At 41.6% G+C, this 23,655-nt stretch overlaps 1 protein-coding gene across 1 annotated transcript in view; it reads right to left on the bottom strand.

Annotated features, from left to right (window-relative positions):
* LOC124552407 overlaps positions 1-20,434 on the bottom strand; it is a 66,523-nt gene extending 46,089 nt beyond the window's left edge. Inside the window, exons 1-2 of the mRNA XM_047126670.1 lie at positions 20,258-20,434; positions 5,741-5,942 (exon numbers count right to left, since the gene is read on the bottom strand). Of these exons, the coding sequence (XP_046982626.1) occupies positions 5,741-5,842 (102 nt within the window). The 5' untranslated portion in view covers positions 5,843-5,942; positions 20,258-20,434. The remainder of the gene's footprint in view (positions 1-5,740; positions 5,943-20,257) is intronic.
* Positions 20,435-23,655: the final 3,221 nt, after the last annotated feature.

Below are 23,655 nucleotides of genomic sequence, written 5' to 3'. Positions count from 1 at the left end.
AAGTGTTGATCAATGTACATGCCCAAAAATTTTGTACAGCAGACTTTCTCTATTTCACGGTCACTCAATGATATATGTAATTTGTTTTATTTAAATTGAGTGTAAACTTATTACATAAAACCACTGTTGCACTCTCTTCACAACTTTTTCAGCTGTACTGAATAAGGATTTGCTGTCATCACTTATAATTATGCTTGTGTCATCTGCAAATAACATAATTTTTGATGATCTGTTCGGCCTTTCAATGTCATTTATATAGATTAGGAATAATCGGGGGCCACTATCTTAAGCGTATCCTCATTTTTGAATAATGGTTTAACCTTAGAAATTTTCAGCCTTTGGGGGAACTCACCTTCACTGAATGATAAATTGACAATATATACCAGTGGTTCCAAGATTTGTGAGCCGACTTTTTCTATTATTGTCACTGACACTTCATCCAGTCCTGCAGACATTTTAGATTTCATACTGTTAATTACTTTCAATATTTCATATGTATTAGTGGGACTTCTTATCATGCTACTGACTACTTTTGGTGCTGTTTGGTAAGGCTATTGCTTAATTTGTCAGGTACACTTAGAAAGTAGTTGTTAATGTAATTGGGCAAGACTTCCTTCTTTATTTCAATGTTATCACTAGATTTAAGTACAATATCCTGGTCTGTAGAGCTTTTTCCTATTTCTCTTTTAACAATTTCCCATGTGGTCCTTGATTTATTGTCTGACTTCCTTATTAGTCTATCATTACTTAATACTTTTGCTAGATTAATTATCCTTCTATATGCCTTTTTGTAGTTACTAACATATTTTTTTAAAAGTAGTGTCGGTATTGGTTTTCATTTCAGTGTTTAGTCTTTTCATAGTCTTGGAAGAGTTTTTAATGCCAGACGTGAACCAAGAATTTGTGTGTGTATGGCTACATGAGTTGATTTTAACTAATCTTTTTGAAAAGCACATCTCAAAATCTGTCATGAAAAGAGAGAGAGCATCTGTATCAGTTTGTGACAATACTTCTGCCCTAGATTGGTTAGTCAGTGTCATACCAAACTGGTTGCAGTTTTCGGGAGAGAAAATTCTCTTATACATGTGATGTACTGTTTTTGTATGTATTGGAACTGTGAGCACTTTAATAATAAGTGCATTATGATCAGATATTCCTAGGTCAATATTCAAAACTTCTGTATCTGGGCTTTCTATATTTGAAATTATATTATCTATGAAACTTTTTTGAAATGTTTGTTACCCTTGTAGGACTGTTTATGTTAGAATATAGGTTGAAACTATGTGAAATATTGAGGAATTTAATTTTAAATTAACTACCTACCAACATATTGACATTAAAGTCCCCACATACAATTACTGATGTCTTCTCATCATGTAAGATGCTCAGCAGTTCTTCAGTCTACTTAAAAAAATTCTGGGTCATCACATGGTGATCTATACACTGACATGACTGGTATTTTCCTATTTTTTACACTCATTTGCACTGCTGTTGCCTCAAAATGTTTTTCTTTGCTCAGGAGGTCAGCTTCGGGTCTGTTTTTCACTTTAATATCTGATTTTACATAAATGCAGACACCCCCATTCTTGGCTTCCTTCCTATAAAAATGATCAACCAAAGTATATGGGGAAATATTAATGTATTCTAATTCATAATTTTTGCACCAGTGCTCTTGATTACAAATGCAATCAACACAATATTCACTGGCCTCAATCTCGAGGTCTAGAATTTTATTTTTGAGACACTGTATATTAAGGCTAAGTAATTTTAAGATGTTGCAACTTGGTTGAGAGGACCTCTTCCTTGTATTGTCCAGTGTCAACGGTTTCTTCATATTGAGGCTGGGTACCAAAAATCCTTTAGGGACACAGGTTTCATGCATCTCGTCTTTCTTTCTTCTGTATGTGTCGCAACTTTGATACGACTCGCTGGCCGTAAGCACATTTCTTGCTAGTGATGCTGCTGTATAGTCTGTAGCTGTTTCTGATACTGTTGGAGCTGTTGTGGAGGCTTTATTTGCCTCAGCTACTTTTGTGGCAAGGGAAGATTCTAGTGCTGGATCTGTTGCCGGTGAATTAGTTTCATTTTTATGTTAGAGAATTTCAGTTGCTGTGATGGGTGGTGGTAGTGGTACGGTACGGATATTCTTGCCTTCAACTGCTAACACTGCATTAAGTATTTCTCGACTAACGAATGCTTTTCCAAGTTTATTTCTGTGTAGCTGGTAAAATGACTTCTTTCTGAAGACGGTACATTCACATGTGTAGCATTCGGGAAGCTTCGGCATATTTTTTCAAATTTTCTATTAGTAACAGCGATTTCTTTGTTGACACAAGATTTTTACATCAGATTGTGTCTTTGTGGTATACTTGCAGTATAGAAGTTCACATTTGTAATTTTCTGTAGAGTGCTTCTTAGTGCTCTTGTGGGAAGTTTACCCTCATTCCTATAAATGTCATTAGCACCTCCAATTATTAAACAGTTTCTTCCGGGCTCCAAAAAATGCTCACAGTGTTTTAGAATTTCACTCAAGGGAGCCCCTGGTTTTGTCATTCCACTAACTTTAAACACAGTTTGCGTGTTACACGTGATACCAGCTAAGCCCTCTCCGTGACTGTCTGAGAGCATGTAAATATCTTCTTTGTTCTTCTTACTTGTGTTCGTCACGTTCTCACAATACGTATGTTCACTGAAAATTATAGTACCGGTACTTCCTCGCTCGTTATTACAAGACTTCGTACTCGACTGGTTTTTAAACTCTGCATTTGGTGAAAGTACTTTGTTTCTTTCGCTATTTTCACATCTTTTAGACTCGTCACAGGTTTTTTGCCACTGGGAGGCTGAAGTTATTCTCGTTATGGTTAACACGAGGGAACTTTTTAGGCCATATGAAGTTATCATTTGGCCCATTCACAAAAGTGTCACTACACTCTGAATTGACTCCTATCACTTTTTCAAGCTTTGTACGTACAGTTTGGCTGACACAAGATCGTATTTTAACAAAGCAGTCACACAGCCTTCTCGATATTCCTTTCGCAAACACAATAAATCAAGATAACTACAGTGCACATTCCCACAGTCGCAAGTCGCGTTTCTTTCTTCTAAAGTATTTAAACATTGTCGACGGATCCATTTTTGGGACCGTGGGCATAATTTAACACCATTTCTCACCTTCTTACTACATTTTACACACACAGGATTTAAAAACTCTAATTTTCCGCGGATCTGTCGAGTAGTACGTCTATACGCGGCGCCACCATCTCAGTACGTAGATGGTGATGGAAGAACGTACGGAACAGGTCTCACATCTCGTTTTTTTTTTACACAGATACGAGCTAGAGGCGTAGGGTAGGGAGCAGAGGCCGTCTAGGGACGGACGAGGATATCGCGTACGTTCAGTGGACAGCGGAATACCAGCTTGGGAGGGATAGTGGGCAAGATGTTCCTCAGCTCGGGGCATGGCGAGAGGTAGCCGAAACCCCGGCAGAGAATGCGATTCAGTTGCTCCGGTCGTGGGCAGCACCGAGTCACGAGAGGAACGGTCCTCTGCGGTCGGACAATGGGACTCTGGAAGGTGGCGGCTGACCGGAGAAATAAGGCACGGGATATCTATTTCTGCACGAGGTCGGTCCGTGAAGGCGTCAGCGGGAGGCACTGCTCGTCACTACAGATGCGACGGCCGGGAGTGGCTGGGCTGTTCAAAGGGGACAGGGGTTTCTCTGTACGGAACGGGTGTCAGCTGTGCCTAAGTGGAGGTACTGCTCGTGGCCGGTAAGTTCCGTGTGGACAGAGGTGCCGAAGTAGCAGCGCTCGAGGTGGAGGACAATATCGAGGAAGGTGGCTTGTCGGGTTGAGGAGTACCAGATGAAAGTCGGTCAGGGTGACAGGAAGGAGGTTGTAGATCTGGAATTTTTCAGGTGTAGCATTCAGTATTGGCTACGCTGTGGGCATCGGGAATGTTAGTGTAATGGGAGGGGGCACCAATAGTGAAGAGCAGGCACCGTGCAGTAAAGGAACTGTGGAGAGTCTGAGGAGAAAATGGTCGGTGTCTTTAAGATAGGAGTGTAGGTTGTAAGTAATAGGCTGAGGGTGTTGGTCTACAACAGCAGAGATTCTCTCAGTGGAGGCACAGTAACGGTGGGTGGTTCAGTTCGTGGAGCATATAGAAAGTAGGAGTGCAGTGAGTGGGGGAGTGGTGGGGGGGGGTCGGAGGAGGAGGAGGAGGAGGAGGAGGAGGAGGAGGGAGGGAGAGAGAGAAAGAGAGAGAGAGAGAGAGGGACTGAGACAATGGGGAGAGGTTGTGCAAGATTTTAGGAGAGTCTGGAGACCCTGCTGGATTTCTAGAACAGGGTCAATGTGGCACGGTTTGTGGATGGACAAATCAGACAGCTGGTGGAGCCCTTCTGCCACGTAATCCTTGCAGTTCAAAGCCACAGTGGTGGAGCCTTTGTCAGCAGGTAGGCTTGCAAGGTCAGGATCAGTTTTTACATGGTGGATTGAATTCTTTCTCCAGATGGAAAGTTAGTTTACACGTCGAGGGATTTGGGGAATGACGGTGAGGCGAGGTCCGAGCTTAAGAAATTCTGGGAAGTTAACAGGGGGTGAGTTGGGGGCAATGGGAGTGAACTGAGTCGGCTAGGTCCGACATTAGTCTTTGGTTGAGTCTGGTGGGTAGGGTCGGTAGCAAACAATTTTTTCCACTGCAGAGACCAGGAGAAGGAGAGAAGTTCCTTAAAAAGTCCAGCAGGACTGAACTTTGGAACCAGGCAAGAGGTAAGTCCTTCAGAAAGGACTTTCTGGGGCTAAGTCTTTCGGAGGAAAGATCACGACTGTGTTTCGGGTCTATTTAGGTTCTGAATTCCGGAGGGTGGTGGAAGGGAGTTTTTGAGGGTGGGGTAAAAGTACAACATTAGCAAGGCAGGGTTTATCAGCTATGAGGCGATGTGTGGGAGGTTCGGAGGCTTTTGTAGAGGTGGTACAGAGTTGCCGAGCGTGCTGTCCGACATGACATTCTTCATTTTAATGACTGCTTCACAGCCTGTGCCACTTGGTTCCTTCCTACCACCACCAGCTTTTTCTGAACTGCACAGCTGGGAACTCTCGCAATATATCCTATGTTCTCGTAACTCTCCTCGCCACAACCTCTGTCGATAATTGTCTTTAACCCACCTATCCTATTCTCTGTCCCCACTCCAGCACTACACAGCCTTCTATTCCACCAATGCACCCACAGTCCTTTTACTTCTCTCCTTTCCCGCACCCCCCTCTCCCCAACTCCCCGCTCTCTGTCTAACACCCCGGCTGCACCTAGCTGCCCTACCATCTCCCCTCCTCATTCCTGTATGTTCCCACAAGCAGCACTTTAGTGTCCCCCACCTCTACGTGCTATCCCTCCCATCCAGTCTCATCCTCACCTCCTCTACCCAGATTGTTTCTCCCATTACATGCAGTTGCTCACAATCTGGCCTCGGCAGCCTGAGACAGTGGGCATGTATGTGAGTTCCATTTGCGTGCGTGCATGTGCGGTGTGTGTGTGTGTGTGTGTGTGTGTGTGTGTGTGTGTGTATGTGTAATCCAGAAGGAGGCCTTTCAGCCGTAAGTTTACTTGTTCAGCACTCTTTTTGTTTTATCTGAGACTCAGCATCTCCGTTATACGGTGAATAACAATCTATCAATAGCAATCTTGTCATTACTCAATCCCGGATTTCCCATCGTTTAATAAAAAGAATGTAACACTTACCGAATAGCCGAGCTTCTGGGCAGCGTGCAGGCGGAGATCTGTGAGTCTCCGGCATTTGTCGCAGAGCACGTCGATGACGTGGGGGCTGACGGCGCACCACATGTGTACTTTACACAGGTTTCGGGCACTGCGGAAGATACGTATCGCCTCCCGCTCGGTCCTGCCGCTCTTACAGTTCTCCGAGTTGCAGTGCCTCGAGACCCTGCGGAATAGCAATATGTCGACAGTTCACTCCTGAATAGTATCTCCGACTGGCAGGACAGAGAATTTGTCAACACACTGTGGCAGTCTATTTTAGCACCCACAATCGAAGTGCTGTCCCGTGCGAAACCAGAAGTGAACAGATAGGAAAACCAAACAATAACAAACACAAGCACAAAAACAGGGGGGGGGGGGGGGGGGCATATCAGCACAAATGTTAACTTTCAAAACCAGTGGTTCTGATGTTGATGGGAAGGAAGGATCATTAAAAGTAGTAATTTCACCTTTATAAGGCATCTATGGAGAAGAAATAAAAACTTTGAGGTTCCTGATGACATTGTAATTCTGTCAGAGACAGCAAAGGACTTGGAAGAGCAGTTGAACAGAATGGACAGTGTCTTGAAAGGATGGTATAAGATGAACATCAACAAAAGCAAAACGAGGATAATGGAATGTAGTCAAATTAAATCGGGTGATGCTGAGGGGATTAGATTAGGAAATGAGACACTTAAAGTAGTAAAGGAGTTTTGCTATTTGGGGAGCAAAATAACTGATGATGGTCGAAGTAGAGAGGATATAAAATGTAGACTGGCAATGGCAACGAAAGCGTTTCTGAAGAAGAAAAATTTGTTTACATCGAGTGTAGATTTAAGTGTTAGGAAGTCGTTTCTGAAAGTATTTGTATGGAGTGTAGCCATGTATAGAAGTGAAACATGGACAATAAATAGTTTGGACAAGAAGAGAATAGAAGCTTTCGAAATGTGGTGCTACAGAAGAATGTTGAAGACTAGATGGGTAGATCACATAACTAATGAGGAGGTATTGAATAGGATTGGGGACAAGAGGAGCTTATGGCACAACTTGACTAGAAGAAGGGATCGGTTGGTAGGACATGTTCTGAGACATCGAGGGATCACCAATTTAGTATTGGAGGGCAGTGTGGAGGGTAAAATCGTAGAGGGAGACCAAGAGATGAATACACTAAGCAGATTCAGAAGGATGTAGGCTGCAGTAGGTACTGGGAGATGAAGCAGCTTGCACAGGATAGAGTAGCATGGGGAGCTGCATGAAACCAGTCTCAGGACTGAAGACCACAACAACAACAACAAGGCATTTATGAGGTCTGTATCTTGGCTGAGGGTCTCCCTGGGTATTTGTCAGGATTATTGTGGGCATCGGGTCCACGAAGTACAGAAATATGCGAACTACAAGTTATTAGCCATCACCACTTTATTTCTATGAAAACATTTATAATAACGTGCTTGCTGCACCGACCTGTCATAACATGTGACCTCCTATCATGAACAAATATAGATTTGTTAATACTTCATTGTGAGTTGAGAAAGACACGATTCTGCATCAGAACCACGTGCATCGGCAACTGTTGTGCCTGTGGAGGCAGCCAGTGACGCGACACAACTCCTGTGCCTGTGTGTGTGTGTGTGTATGGGGGGGGGGGGGGGGGCTGCGATGTGAGAATAAAAGTGCTGAAAACCAAAGCGTAGGTTGAAACAACTGAAGGTTGTTAGACAAGGAGACATTATAATCTCCATCATTCTTTCCGAGCCATTTTGGACACGGCTTATTGAACGGAGTAGGTTTGACTTAACAAGTCTACGTAAGTTTTGTGAAGAAAATACACATTAATGCAATTGATATCTCACAAGTTACCTGGTACAGATTAAAAATGTGGTGTAACAGTTCTTAATAGCAATGCTAAAACAGATGGATCCGAAGTCCAACAAGCACATAAAGGCACAACTGTCAAGAATAAAAGGTAAAGGAACGCTAAACCATATTAAATGTTGATAGCACTTGAGATACTTAGACTTCCAAAATTAGACTGTATAATGATAAGCATTTTAATGAATAGGAACAGTTACTGCTGGAACACTACTACCTACTACTACTAGTAGTAGTAGTAGTAGTAGTAGTCAAACAAAAGAAGCAAGGGAGATTAGCATTTAACCTACTGTCGACAATGAGGTCACTAGAGATGGAGCTGAAATTCAAATACAGTTTTTATTTTCCTTTGTGCATAGCACAAATTTTTGGAGACTGTCTAATAAAGTTTTTTCTTTCATTTTTGTACTTATTTTACAAGAACCTTCTACAAAGTCAATTATACGTAACAGGCACAAACAACAACATCAGCTACAAATTTTATACTTTTATTTTTAAACAAAATTCTAACTTTATCTTATTTGTTTTTATTGACAATCACCTGTGATTATGCGCATCATGGGTATATCAGATGCAGAATCTGCCAGTTGTCCACTGAACTAATTCCAGTGGTGATACAGTTGTCATGACAAGACAAAGATCATGTGTAGCAATAATTGTTTCTGTATATGTGTACTAAGAATAGACTAATTTCACTGTCAATTTAGCCATATGTATCTGCTTTTTCTTATGTTGAAAAATTTCATATATGAGACAGGTCAAATAAACTATAATAAAACACGATCTCTCTTTCGCATTATTGTTCTTAGAGTTAACGTGTATCACTGTTTCTTATTAACAATACATAAATGAATTTTTCTTTAAAAAGTAAGTAGAGATGAGCCTTTCAACATAATTAATTATTCTGAGACTGTTTAATGAAAACGTGTTGGACTGTTATTGCAGTTTTATGTAATTTGATATTTAAGTACTGTTGCTGCTGAGAAAGTTTCAGCGAGACCAAAATGTGCTTTTAATTTATTGTCATTTGTTATTTTTTCTTTTTTCAGTTTGTGTGGTTTTGTTGCTCTGAATGAATTTTCAACCTCAAGCACAGTGTGCACCAATCTGAAATCTAATGGCAGATTAAAAGTGTGTGGCTGACCAAGACTCGAACCTGCCAGGAAGTTGCTTATCAGTGTACACTCCACAGTAGAGTCAAAATTTATTGCAGAAACTACGTTTTAGGCAACAGCTGAGCCATTTCTGGGTACGATCATTTCTTTAGGGAGTGTCGAGACTGCGAGGAATGTGACAGAACTTGTGTAAAGTTTCGAAGGTAGGAGATGAGGAACTGGTAGAAGTAAAGCTGTGAGCACAGGTCGTGAGTCGTGCTCGGATTGCTCAGTAGGCAGAACACTTGCCCGTGAAAGGTAATGCACCACTCCGGCACACAGCTGTAACTTAACAGGGAGTCGCAGTAGTATTATAATTACATTCTGTACACTACAACTGCAAACTACAGACTGATTTGAGTTGATTTGTATATAATTTTGAGAGTGAACAATATACTTAGTAAGTTTAATGCTTTGAGTTACAATAGTAAATATGAGAATTGAGGAGGTTATCTGTATAAAAAACTGAATTCTCAACTACATTACAAGCATTTTAGTCACGATGCATACAAGTGGCTAAGAGGTCTGTCAAGATCACAGTACAGGACTGTCGTCATTACCGGGCGATTGTAACACAAACTGTTAATGTTCTTTACTTTTGTTGTTGCAGTAAAAGTAGTACTATTTGGGTGCCACTGACACTTTGCAAAGTGCTCATACACCTTTTTGATTTCACCGAATGCTGTTTTTCAGGTACTACTGCTGCCAAGTGGGTGCTGTTCGACGTGCAACTGATTGGAAACAGATTTGCGCAGAAAAACGGAGTTACACTAATTCTGCTACACGGAAAGAGCAACTCGCACGAATATTCGAACTTAGGCTCGTGAATTGACAATTAATGCTACACGGTGTCACTGTCCACTGCGCAAAGTGGTACCGAAATTTATAGATTCTAAGACTACGTATTTCTTCTCGGATGTTAGGTTTTATACCTAATATCCTGGCAACTGTCACCTTTTTTGCAATCTCCTTTGCTCGGATTCGCACAGTTGAAAATGTGAAGAGGTTACAATTACAGAAGCAGGACAACGCAAAGAAATGTGTCGGTTGGTCGGTAAGGATCGAGGGACTCATGGCGATGTATCGGACTGGGGTTACCACAAGTTTCCCTGAGTGAAATTCCCTGATTTCGAGACAAGTTTTAGCATTTTCCCTGACAAATTTTGAGATTTCAAGGGTGAAAATTAAGACGTAAGTTGAGTCTTTGTAGCTACGGTACAAGAAACAATAGTGTAAACTAGGAAATATCTTTAAAAAAACCTTGCAAGCAGATGGCATTTCCTGATGTGAGCAAAAATCTTTAGTACTAACCTCAACATCTTTTGTAATGAACTGTTTTTAGATGGAGAAAGCAAGCCAAACGGTATGTGTGTTTCATTAAAACCACTGCTATTAATTTATTTCAAATAAATGAAACATTTTTGGTGACAAAAATACGCATTTCCTTGGAGTTAAAAGAGATTTAAAATACCTTCACCAATTTCATAAATAACCTCAGAAAAAAGTAGGCCTCTTGAAAGAAGTGTGTAAGATGGGGATGAACTGTGTAAACCAGCTCTGTCGGTGGCTGCCAATAAAAGGTTGGTTCTACTATGTTTGATATCGTGTTACATCTATTATTTTATTTATTTATTTATTTATTGTTCTGTGGGACCAAATTAAGGAGAAGTCTCCATGGTCATTGAACGAGTCAATACATAAAATTATAACACGATATTAGAAACAGATAAAATGAAATATAAAAAAAAAAAAAAACATTCGGGTGACAAGTCGTAAGTTTAAATGAAGAAAATCAACAATGTAACACTGGAATTTGCTTAATTTTTTAGCTCTTCCAGGAGCTCCTCGACAGAATAGAAAGATGAGCCATGAGGAAACTCTTCAGTTTAGACTTAAAAGAGTCTGGGCTACTGCTAAGATTTTTCAGTTCTTGTGGTAGCTTATTGAAAATGGATGCAGCAGAATACTGCACTCCTTTCTGCACAAGAGTCAAGGAAGTGCATTCTACATGCAGATTTGATTTCTGCCTAGTATTAACTGAGTGAAAGCTGCTAACTCTTGGGAATAGGCTAATATTGCTAACAACAAATGACATTAAAGAAAATATATACTGTGAGGGCAATGTCAGAATTCCCAGATTTCTGAATAGGGGTCGACAAGAGGTTCTCGAACTTACACCACACATAGCTCGAACAGCCTGTTTTTGAGCCAAAAATACCCTTTTTGAATCAGAAGAATTACCCCAAAAAATAATACCATACGACATAAGCATATGAAAATATGCGAAGTAGACTACTTTTCGTGTTGAACTGTCACTTATTTCAGATACTGTTCTAATGGTAAATAAAGCAGCATTTAGCTTCTGAACAAGATCCTGGACATGGGCTTTCCACAACAGCTTACTATCTATCCGAACGCCTAGGAATTTGAACTGTTCCGTCTCGCTTATAATATGCCCATTCTGTCTGATCAAAATATCGGTTCTTGTTGAATTGTGAGTTAGAAACTGTAAAAACTGAGTCTTACTGTGATTTAGCATCAAATTATTTTCCACAAGCCACGAACTTATTTCATGAACTACATTATTTGTTACTGTTTCAATATTACACACAAGATCCTTCACTATCAAGCTTGTGTCATCAGCAAACAGAAATATTTTTGAATCACCTGTAATACTAGAAGGGATATCATTTATATAAATAAGAAACAGCAGTGGCCCCAGCACCGACCCTTGGGGAACGCCCCACTTAACAGTGCCCCATTGGGACTGAACATCACTACCACTTTCAATATTATGGAGAATTACCCTCTGCTTTCTGTTCTTAAAGTAAGAGGCGAACCAATTGTAAGCTACTCCCCTTACTCCATAATGGTCCAACTTCTGCAGTAATATTTTGTGGTCAACACAGTCAAAAGCCTTCATTAAATCAAAGAGAACACCTATCGTTCGCAACCTTTTATTTAATCTGTCCAAAACCTCACAGAGAAAAGAGAATATAGCATTTTCTGTTGTTAAACCATTTCTAAAACCAAACTGAACATTTGACAGCAAATTATGTGAATTTAAATGCTCCAGTAACCTTGTATATACAACCTTCTCGATAACTTTAGCAAACACTGATGGCATAGAAATAGGTCTAAAATTGTCAACATTATCAATGTCTCCCTTTTTATAAAGTGGCTTCACTACCGAGTACTTTCATCGGTCAGGAAACCGACCACTCCTAAAGGAAAAGTTACAGATATGGCTGAGAACTGGGCTAACATACATAGAACAATACTTCAATATTCTGATAGATACCCCATCATATCCATGAGAGTTCTTGGTCTTTAGTGATTTAATTATTAACTCAATCTCCCTCTTGTCAGTATCATGGAGGAGCATTTCAGGTAACAGTCTCGGAACACTTTCTAAGAGCACTATATGATTCCCTGTTGGGACTAGGTTTCTATTTAGTTCACCTGCTATATTCAGAAAGTGATTATTAAATACTGTACATATATGCGACTTATCAGTAACACGGACATTCCCACTATGCACTGATTCTATATCCTCGACCTGTCTCTGCAGACCAGCAACTTCCTTTACGACTGACCATATGGTTTTAATTTTATCCTGAGACTTAGCTATTCTATCTGCATACCACATACTTTTTGCCTTCCTAATAACATTTTTAAGCACCTTACAATACTGTTTGTAATGGGCTGCTGCATTTAGATTTTGACTGTTTCTAACGTTTTGATGTAATTGCCACTTTGTTCTACAAGATATTCTTATCTCTCTAGTCAGCCACCCAGGCTGCCTGTTTGTGCTAGTACCCTGTTTTAAACGTTCTAACAGAAAGCAACTTTCAAAGAGCATGAGAAAAGTCTTGAGAAAAGCATTATATTTATCGTCTACTGTATCAGCACTACAACATCTTGCCACTCTTGTTCCTTTATAAGGTTTACAAAGGTCTCTACAGCAACTGGATCAGCTTTCCTGAACAGCTGATGACTATATTTAACACGTGTTGCAGCATAAAAATCTTTTAAAGTTAAAATTTGCGCATCATGATCTGAAACGCCATTCACCTTTTTGCTAACAGAATGCCCTTCTAGTAATGAGGAATGAACAAAAATGTTGTCTATGGTTGTTCTACTGTTCCCTTGGACTCTCGTTGGAAAGAATACGGTTTGCATAAGATTATATGAATTAAAGAGGTCTACCAGCATCCTCTTCCTTGCACAATCACTTATACAATTAATATTGAAGTCACCACATATAACTAACTTTTTGTATTTCCTATAAAGTGAACCAAGAACCTCTTCTAGCTTTAGCAAAAATGTTGTGAAATCGGAGTCTGGGGATCTATAAATAACAACAGTTACAAGTTTAGCTCCGTTAAATTTAACCACACCTGCACAACATTCAAACACATTTTCAGTGCAGTACTTTGAAACATCAATTGACTCAAATGGGACGCCGTTTTTCACATATATGGCTACTCCCCCACACCGCAAAGAGCTCCTCGAAAAGCTGCCAGCCAACCTGTATCCTGGTAAAGGAAGCCTCTGAATTATCTCCTTATTTAAGAAGTGTTCAGATATACCAATAATTTCAGAGTCAACATCTATAAGCAGTTCACTAACTTTATCTCTAATACCTTGTATATTTTGATGAAATATACTAATTCCCTCATTAATCGGATACCTAAGCTTTGTCAAAAGTGATTCCCTTGTTAGAGAAACTCCCCTTAAGCAGGAATACCTATCAGCTGACTTCAATCTAAAAAAGGTGCAGCTCTAACACCCACTACTGCAGGAATTTTCCCACGAGTGATCCCACCAACCCCACCTATGCTGTCACGTATAAGCTTTGCCAACCTCCCCTTCCCATACCTGTTGAGGTGCAGGCCGTGTCTAGTGAGTATTATGTGACTTTTCTTTTGACAAATACATGAGTACATAGTGCACAAGCTGCCAGCAACCAACACAATTTTTCTGATATATAAACTACTTTTGAAGTGCCAAAATGTACTAGAACAAATAAAATGTCTATAAAATGCCGCACTGTGCAACGTACTTGTGGTGAGACAGTCACAATTCCTGAAATCCATTGCCCACGGCCTCCGGTCTGCTGAGGAGTACCGCAGACCTGGGTCCGAGGATAAACCGTGAAAATCTGCTGCATCGCACCACACACAAGCAGATCCGGCCTGCAGGCAGATCAGTGGGACTAGATCAGACAGGCAGGGCCTGCACATTAGTGGAAACTGAACGGCAGGCCAGACACATTACAGATACTCGCAGAAACGGCCTGCAGTTTTAGGTCGTCACGGAAATCCACTCGTGTGGCCAGCTATTCAGAGTCACAGACAGCGCGTCGACGAAACGAGGCCACGGTGCTCCATCCGTACGAATACTCCGAGAATCGATAATAATGAGGATAGGTAGCGAGTCACGGTAAAGGACGATTGCTGAACCAGAGACGGGCACGTAGAAAAGACAATCGCACTCTCACAACTAAATTTTCAGCCACAGCCAAACAAGAGCACACACGCATTCACACAATCACTAAGACGCAACTCACGTACGCAGGGCTGCCAGCTCTGGCCACTGCGTCTGCAGTCTCTCAGAATGAGATCCGAACAAACCACTCCCCACACCTCCACGCCTCTCGTCGGCAGCTGCTAGGCCGGCGGCAAGAAGTGTCGGCAGCACCGACTGCCAACTGATGGGAGCGGTAGGAAGGGGAGAAGAGAAGCAGCAGCAATGAGGAAGTAGGGAAGAGGCGCACGTGCTCAGCTGCACCCAGCCAGCGACACATCAGTAAACAAACCATTTCACATACCGAGACAAAAATGAGTATTTCTAGTGTTTTTTTCAAATTTCCCCAATTTCCCTGACGTGTTTAAAATTCCCCGATATTCCCAAATTTCCAGAGCCTGTGGCGACCTTGCAGACATTCTGTCACTTAGCTGAGAATTAATTTAAAGAGAGGTAAATGTCTACGGGTTGGGCAGATACAAAATTATAACAGCATACAAGGACTCTCCCCACACCCATTTGTGGAGGCAGAAACTTCACTCCTATCCGATCCCCACCGACTACATAATGGGCTCACCAAGTTACAGAGGAAGAAGATGACCTAGCCAGGACATTCGAAATAGCAAAAGTCATAAATCTATAAACGTAATGAACATCAGATGGGCTGCCGACAAGAAAATAAGGTGAGAGTAGCAGTGACGTCAGGAGGTGGGTGGGCGCAGGCGAGTGTCGCTCGGGGCTCCGCGTGTGGCGAGAGTCTCCCCTCTCTCAGCCGCCCCTCTCCGGAGAGTCGAAGTCTTAAAGAGGGGAACAGCACCCACTATCTTGGGGGAAGCGTGAAAACCTATTAAGCAGATACTCTGTCAACAGCTAGTGTGAAGGGTAAGAAATAATGAAGGTCTCGGCTACAATGGAGTGTTACCCCTAAAACACAAAATAGGGTATGGCAGAAAAAAGGGCAAACCACACCTGAAAGTGATTAAAACAGAGTAGGAGAGGTATGACCGTGGCAGCTGATAGAGATGGTGGAGTTGACAATCCCACAGAACCAGCCAAACCATCCCGCACCATCCCCAAAGAAGTTCTAAACCACCGTACGCTGTCCACCAACATTAGAGGTGAACAATCCGGAAGACTGTGCTATGTAGGATAGGAGATTCATTACAGCAGTACAGCAGCAGTCTCCTCGATAGTGTAGAGTTTGTTAGAAGGGACAGTAGCTCACCAGATGTTCTGTTTCTGAGTGAACAGAGGTCTGCAGATCTCCACACACTACTGTCTACGTGAATGTCGGGTGGGTAATCGCTTCTCCAGCCAAACAGGCAGCCGGTTCATTCCCTGGACTCGGGACCCGGAGACAGACAACTGAGCAGGCACTGCAACCGAGGTCACGGGAAAGATCGTAAACAGTAGGTGACGAAAGTAACATCGGTCAATAGCCCGGAGACTGCTCACTGGGTCACTACAAATTAAGATCTCATCAACAGAAGTCTGTTTTATAAAACTTAAAGCACTGTTAATGACTATCAGCTCTGCAGTAAAAACACTAGATGTTCCTGGTAGCAATTTTCTTTTTTAAAAAAAAGGGTTAGCAGGAGGCGTAAAGCATATCCTGCCTTACTCGGGGTTTCAGAGCTACTACCATCCTGATACTCCTGATGAACTGACAAAAACAGACATTGAAAGATAACAGGGATGATGCAGGTTGGTCTCAATTTGTGGTCTGGGTGCTAACGGAGGGGGCAGAACACGGTGTGCACATTCTGAGCAAGTTACGTGGGGGACCTCCAGGTGCATTCCGACTGTTAATCACCCCCGAGGGTGGGTGGATCGGTGCCCCTTATCCGAGAAGAATCCGATAAGTTGGACAATTAGCAAAACATTCGAGTGCGATTGCATAAGTGAGCTGGAGTTGGTACTGTGAGAAACGGAGAGGTAAGTTCTCTGCTTCAGCAAAGACTTTAAGCAGAACTGACCTGCTTATTGTAGTTCTTTCCTCAGTAGCATCATCACTCTTTTATCACTGAAGTTGAAAGTCCAAATGAGTGAGGGATGGTGTTTACTCAAAAATGTACATATAATCTAGATTGCATTAACACACATACATGCATTCTTCACTAAGTTCAGCTGTTAAGAATAGTGACCCGTTTATCAATTACAAAATCTTACTAGCCCACAAAACCAGATCGACATCTACAATAACAGTGGTGAAGTTAATTGTTTGACTGTGGTACAAAATACAGTCAGTATTTACACAAAAAAGTCACAGTTCCTTTTTAACACTACCCTGTAGTAATTTATTACAGAAATGATTACACTTCGGTAGTTCAATCCAGTCCATAACGAGCTTCAGTATTCAACAATCGGTAGTTTTGATGACCGTAACATTTCCTACCATTTTTCAATCACAACACAGTTTAGTAAAGATGTTCATTAATTTAGGCTACAGAAATCACTCAAAAATTATTAAGCATCCAAGTCTCGAGCTTTGCTGTTGTCAGTGGACATGTTTTTGCTCGCCGAACACACGTAGTAGTGGCACAAATTGACACTGGGGGTGCTCCCGACATAGGTCTTACTCGTGAGCTTTCAAACGACCGACTGCCAATTCTGGGTGATGTCTGACTCTTTGTAGACTGGCACAAGAACAAACTGCTATTTTGGAGGCTACATTGTGGTTTAAAAATGGCTAGGTTGGGTTTTTCTGATTTTCTTATATTACAAGAACTAATATGATTTTGGCTCACAGAAAATGTTGCTGGTCAGAAATTCAGAAAAATACTTGGGTGCTATTACTTTCACACAATGTAGATCCCTTATTTACATGCATCAGTGCCCTACTGCAAATTAGGGTAAATTATATGAAATTATTAATTATTAAATCAATTAATCAATACTGCATATCATTTTATACACAAAAATAAGTAGTCAAAAGTCATAATCTAACAGTAGCTATGATGAAATTTGTAATGGAAGACGGGGCTGCTGATGTATTTGAATGTCAACTGTCTTGTCACTGGTAATTTAAAGTACTTTCCATAAAAGTCAGAATGCTCAGCATTCTGTTGGTATGGGTCATTAAATTAAATTGTGCCGATTAGCTCACCAAGTTTCACACGTATTGAACTATGGTGTTAACCCCAATCGATTGTAATACTTAACCAACACCTTCCACAGCCAAACTGATGCCACCAATGCAATCAGCGTAGTGAGAAGAATAAACTAAACGACAAAGCTAAATGGAGAAAGCCCAGTTACACCTCTGCAAAAGCAATACAGGTGCCATATATGACTTACAAAACAGTACTGGAAACATGGTAGAAAATTATAGGAAAGAAAAAAAATTTGCTATCAGCAGATATTCAAAACTTAGCAGATGGGAGAGGAGAACCATGCTATATCACAGAGTGTCAAAGGAAGTAGTCTCAATGAAGTAGTCTGATGATGATGATGATGATTGGTTTGTGGGGCACTCAACTGCGTGGTCATCAGCACCCGCATGAAGTCCCAATTTTTACACAACCCAATCTAGCCACAATGACAAATGATGATGATGATGAAGAAATGATAAGGACAACACAAACACCCAATGCCGGGCAGAGAAAATCCCCAACCGGTCCGGGCATCGAACCCGGGACACTGGAGCCCAGAGGCAGCCACTATACGACGAGCTGTGGACTGGTGCCAGTGACTCGACTTATTCCACGATGACAGACTGGGTGCAGTCATTTCAAATTTGAAGGTACCCCTGAAGCATAAACCTGGTGACCACCATCCAGTTAGGTCGAAACTGTGGCCCGGTACGTACGGAGTTAGGCCGAATAGGACGATTCGCTCCCCGAGAGGTGTGGGCGAGGAAGTGGAGAGGTTTAAGCTTACGTGTGCGAGCTACTCTTTAGTTAACAAATATGGGACAGCTGTGTCAGCCTTTTATCAAAGAGGAATCCCAAAAATTGAGACTGTGCAACAACATCCCGGCACTAAGTACACAAGTCGAGTTCTGGGTCCAGACGGACTGCGGTAGGACGACACAAATGCGTGTCTCACATTTTTGTCGAAGAGAATTGGAGGTCGCGGGAAAGGGTCCAAGTGGAGGCTCCGTGGATACACCTTGAAATTGTTGTTTGGTGAAGGCTACAGACTGGGAGCTGTTACAAATGCAAAAGTTGAAACAATGTGAGTGTGACGAGAGGTACGACAGGTTGTGAAATGCATGGAGCCCTGCCATTTTTTTTGGACCCGTGCGCTCTGAGTGGTGTACTGACTGTAACACGAAAAAATCAGTGGAGTAAAAGCCGACAAATAAAAATCAGTAGGGCGTCTTGAAAGCCCCTGTCATTTAGGTTAAGTAAAATGTGATCATGCTGGGCAGTGTTGTATGCCTCATGGAGATAAAAAAGGCTTCAATGAGATTTCACCGTTTAGAAACACCCCATCAGATTGCCGTTTCCAACCTAACCACACGGTTAATTGAGGATTGTTCCTCCTGGAAACTGGGGGACAAAAGGCCCAGCAATTCGAGAAACCAGAACAACCGTCGGGCTACCATCTTTTTGAGCAGTTTTCAGAGCACACTGATGAGGCTAATCGGTCAGTAGCTGTCAACGGATGTCTGGATTTTGCCTGGTTTAAGGATAGGGATACTATCTCGACCCTGAAAAGCAAAAATACTTTCTGGCCAGGTTTGAGTAACATTCACATGTTGGATGATGAACTGAACCAGGGCCTCAGGCCACACTGTTTGATGCGTCAAGAGCCTGAAAGAGTTCCTGATCAGAGAAAAGTTCATTATATAATCAATCATGACCGGGGGGGGGGGGGGATAGGGAGGTGTCTTCAACATGTCTTATGTATTTTTTTAAAAAGAAAGAAAGAGAGAGAGAGAGAGAGAGAGGGGGGGGGGGGGAGAGAGAGAGAGAGAGAGAGAGAGAGAGAGAGAGAGAGAGAGAGCTATATTGCTATGTTGTGGGATTCATATGAATGGTTCAAATTTTATCTTTGTAACAGGCAGCAAATGGTAAAGATACAGGGAAAGTTTACTCATCAGAATACCAAAGAGTCGGATACGGGGTGCCACAAGACTCCCTGCTGGCACCACTGCTGTTCTTAATATTTATAAATGGCATGCCAAGCCATGTATCAGCAGCAGGTACAATATTGTTTGCTGATGACACCAATCTGTCAGTTAAAGCTATGAATGATGCTGGCCTTCAGAAGACAGTCACAGTAGCGCAGAAAGATGAAATGTATTGTTTATGGATAACATTTTAATTGTGAATGACAAAGAAAGAGTTTCGGTAGACTTCAGACATAAAATAAACTAGGAGCCACATAACAACAGAACTTGGGCAGTGTAAGATAAAGAAAACCCGTGTCACTAAATTTTTAGGAGTATGGATAGATGAAAATGTAATGTGGGGAAAACATACAGAAACGTTTCTTGCATTAAACACGTAAGTACACCACTGGCCCTATCGTAGACTTTTACGCCAGAGCACAATAGGAACTGGTGGTGGGCAGAAAGATATTTAATCGGCAGAGACAGTCACTGATCTTTGGAATGTTTTGAAACTCCGTCAGGGAAAAATGAGGGCAAGAAAAAAATGAATGGGTACATTCTCACAAAGAGAAGTAAAGGGGTAGAAAAGAACGGTAAAAATATGGCGTATACCCTGGTTCACAAACAGAACAGGGTACAAGACTAACGAAGAAGTAAAAGAAGACAGTTTATTACTAGCACCTGTGCACCAAATGACACTATCCAATTTAGCTAACACACTCAATCTAACAAATATACCAAAATCAAATAGGTCTTAGCTCCTTTACAGGATTCTAAAAGTGGAACTCATTTTGAATACAAAAGCAGAATGATCTAAGTTGTGCCGACAGTGTGCTCACATCCAAAGTTCCCACGTCAGTTTTACAATGTTACAGCCAGCAGGTTACTTACCCGACATGGTATTCCTTGTCAGCCCACAACCTCAAATCTCGCGACAGCTTTCTCCAACGACGGCACACTTTCCGTACCACGTCCACTAGCTCAGTGAAAGACAAGTGAGAGAAGATCTTTATCAGTATCTCCTCAGGCAAGTCGTCAATGCTCGTACGCCACACTGCAGCGCCTTCTCCCGCGTGGCATAGTCCACTGTGCTCAGACACTGAAGCCATTTCACTGTCGAGCCTGCAGTCGGACTACGGTGAGGTGGAAGGCGCCAGGGGAGGTGACGAGCTGTCGAGTGGACGTCTGTCGGATATGCTTGCAGACACTGCAAAAAAACATAAACAGCATTACAAACCCGCACTCACACGGATTTCAGCTACTTCCCACTGAGTTAATGGAACAAATAACAGCAACGACATGCCAACATTATTTGACAACTGTCTCTGAAATTATTTCTTATGGCTGAAACTATTTCAGGACAAGTTAATAGTGTGATATTGAGCCAACAGGCCGCTCATGTCATTGATGTGATAGAGATATGTGCCTTAAGGAATAACTGACAGCTGACATAATAAAAAACAGAAACACTGCAATATAAATTCCGATGATGTCACAGGATCTCCATTGGCACTGAGAGTCAGGAGTGCTGTTCTTTTTAATGCCATCCGATGTAGGTGTACCGTAGGTCTGTAGAAAAGCGTAGCGTTCCAAAAGATTGGAAAAGGGCACAGGTCATCCCCGTTTTCAAGAAGGGACGTCGAACAGATGTGCAGAACTATAGACCTATATCTCTAACATCCATCAGTTGCAGGATTTTGGAACATGTATTATGTTCGAGTATAATGACTTTTCTGGAGACTAGAAATCTACTCTGTAGGAATCAGCACGCGTTTCAAAAAAGACGATTGTGTGAAACCCAGCTCGCGCTTTTCTCCACGAGACTCTGAGGGCCATAGACACGGGTTCACAGGTAGATGCCGCGTTTCTTGACTTCCGCAAGGCATTCGATACAGTTCCCCACAGTCGGTTAATGAACAAAGTAAGGGCATATGGACTATCAGACCAATTGTCTGATTGGATTGAAGAGTTCCTAGATAGCAGAGCGCAGCATATCATTCTCAATGGAGAGAAGTCTTCCAAAGTAAAAGTGATTTCAGGTGTGCCGCAATGGAGTGTCATAGGACCGTTGCTATTCACAATATATATAAATGACCTTGTGGATAACATCGGAAGTTCACCGAGGCTTTTTGCGGATGATTCTGTGGTACATCGAGAGGTTGTAACAATGGAAAATTGTACTGAAATGCAGGAGGATCTGCAATGAATTGACACGTGGTGCAGGGAATGGCAACTGAATCTCAATGTAGACAAGTGTAATGTGCTGCGAATACATAGGAAGAAATATCCTTTATCATTTAGATACAATATAGCAGGTCGGCAAATGGAAGCAGTTAATTCCATAAATTTTCTGGGAATAGGCATTAGCAGTGATCTAAAATGGAATGATCATATAAAATTGATCGTTGGTAAAGCAGATGCCAGACTGACATTCACATGAAGAATTCTAAGGAAATGCAGTCCGAAAACAAAGGAAGTAGGTTACAGTAAACTTGTTTGTCCACTGCTTGAATACTGCTCAACATTGTGGGATCCGAACCAGATAGGGTTGATAGAAGAGAGAGAGAAGATCCAACGGAAAGCAGCACACCTCGTTACAGGATCATTTAGTGATTGCGGAAACGTTACGGAGATGATGGATAAACTCCAGTGGAAGACTCTGCAAGAGAGAGACGCTCAGTAGCTCGGTACGGGCTTTTGTTGAAGTTTCGAGAACATACCTTCATCGAGGAGTCAAGCAGTACATTGCTCCCCCCTACGTATATCTCGCGAAGAGACCGTGAGGAGAAAATCAGAGAGATTAGAGCCCACACAGAGGCATACCGACAATCTTTCTTTCTGCGAATACGGGACTGGAATAGAAGGGAGAACCGATAGAGGTGCTCAAGGTACCCTCCGCCACACACCGTCAGGCGGCTTGCGGAGTATGGGTGTAGATGTAGATGTACTGAAAATCTGAAAATATAGCCACTGTAAGAAAATAGTGTCTTCACCAGCGACATAAATTTAACTCTGGAATGCACAATACAGTAGCCTATACAAAAAGAAAGCCATCACATTCATTGGCTTTGCCAACGCACAATCAGACTATCATCTTCCAATCTAACTTAGGGCTCAGGTTACACTACTGGTCAGTCTGTCACTACAAATTTTATACCTAGACCAGGAAAAAGCCTTTGATTGTGTGAATGTTGACATCCTATTAGACAAGCTACGGAACATGGGCCCTGCTTATGACCTAATAAAGTGTTATGTGAGCATTAGAAAACAGTTTGTTCTGCTTAAAACGGAAAGTGGTGTCTACAAGTCAGAGATCGCTTGCATAAAATATGGCGTGCCCCAGGGCTCAGTGTTGGGCCCCCTTCTGTTCTTTATCTATGTAAATGATATTAAATACTGTACTATAAATTCAAAAATTGTTTTGTATGCCGATGACACGTCCATTGTGTGTAAAAAGGAGTTGTGTAATGAACTAGAGGCCAAGTGTAATAATGTGACAAAAGAAATTGTTCAGTTTTTTAATGAAAGCCACTTAAATGTAAGCACCAGTAAAACATGTTTGATGGAGTTTAACAAAAGTAGTTTGAATAATGAAATTAAATTATACATTGTCAACGAATTGGTAAAGAAAGAGTCTAGTGCAAAATTCCTTGGCGTAACAATCCAAAGCAACCTGAAATGGGACACACATATTGACTCCCTAACAACTAAGTTGTCAAAAAATATATTTGCAATCAGTACTATTAGCAAGTTCTGTAGAGACACTGTAGTCCTATGGACTGCATACCGTGCTCTTTTCTCCTCTCACTTGAACTACAGTATTGAAATTTGGGGGGCAACAACCAAACTCATTCTTCAAAAAAGGAGTGTGAGAATAATCTGTGGAGCAAAATATAGGAAATCTTGTCGCAACTTGTTTCCAAAAACGAGGTGTTAAGTGTTGTAAACACATACATTCTAAAAGCCATATTGCTTCTGAAAAGGCTGCACCCGAACACTTATTCAGATTTCGACCAGTACAATACTAGAAATAAAGAAAGTTTTTACATTGGCACCCACAGAACAGCACTTTACGAAAAGGGGCCTCAGTACGCAGGTATGAAATTGGCTAATGCACTGCCTAGTGCAGTCGTGGCTCTTCCTACAGTTAAATTGAAACACCAGCTTAAGAAACTTTTAGTAAAACACCCTTTCTACACATTAGAAAAGTACCATACTTACTTACATGAAGAACAACAAATGCTTCGCGAAATTATGTGAATAGAAATCAGTAAACATCTTATTGTAAT

Source organism: Schistocerca americana, chromosome 10, assembly GCF_021461395.2.
Source record: "Schistocerca americana isolate TAMUIC-IGC-003095 chromosome 10, iqSchAmer2.1, whole genome shotgun sequence".
NCBI lineage: Eukaryota > Metazoa > Arthropoda > Insecta > Orthoptera > Acrididae > Schistocerca > Schistocerca americana.
Note: the sequence above shows the minus strand (reverse complement) of the source record. Positions and strands in the feature narration are given on the sequence as shown.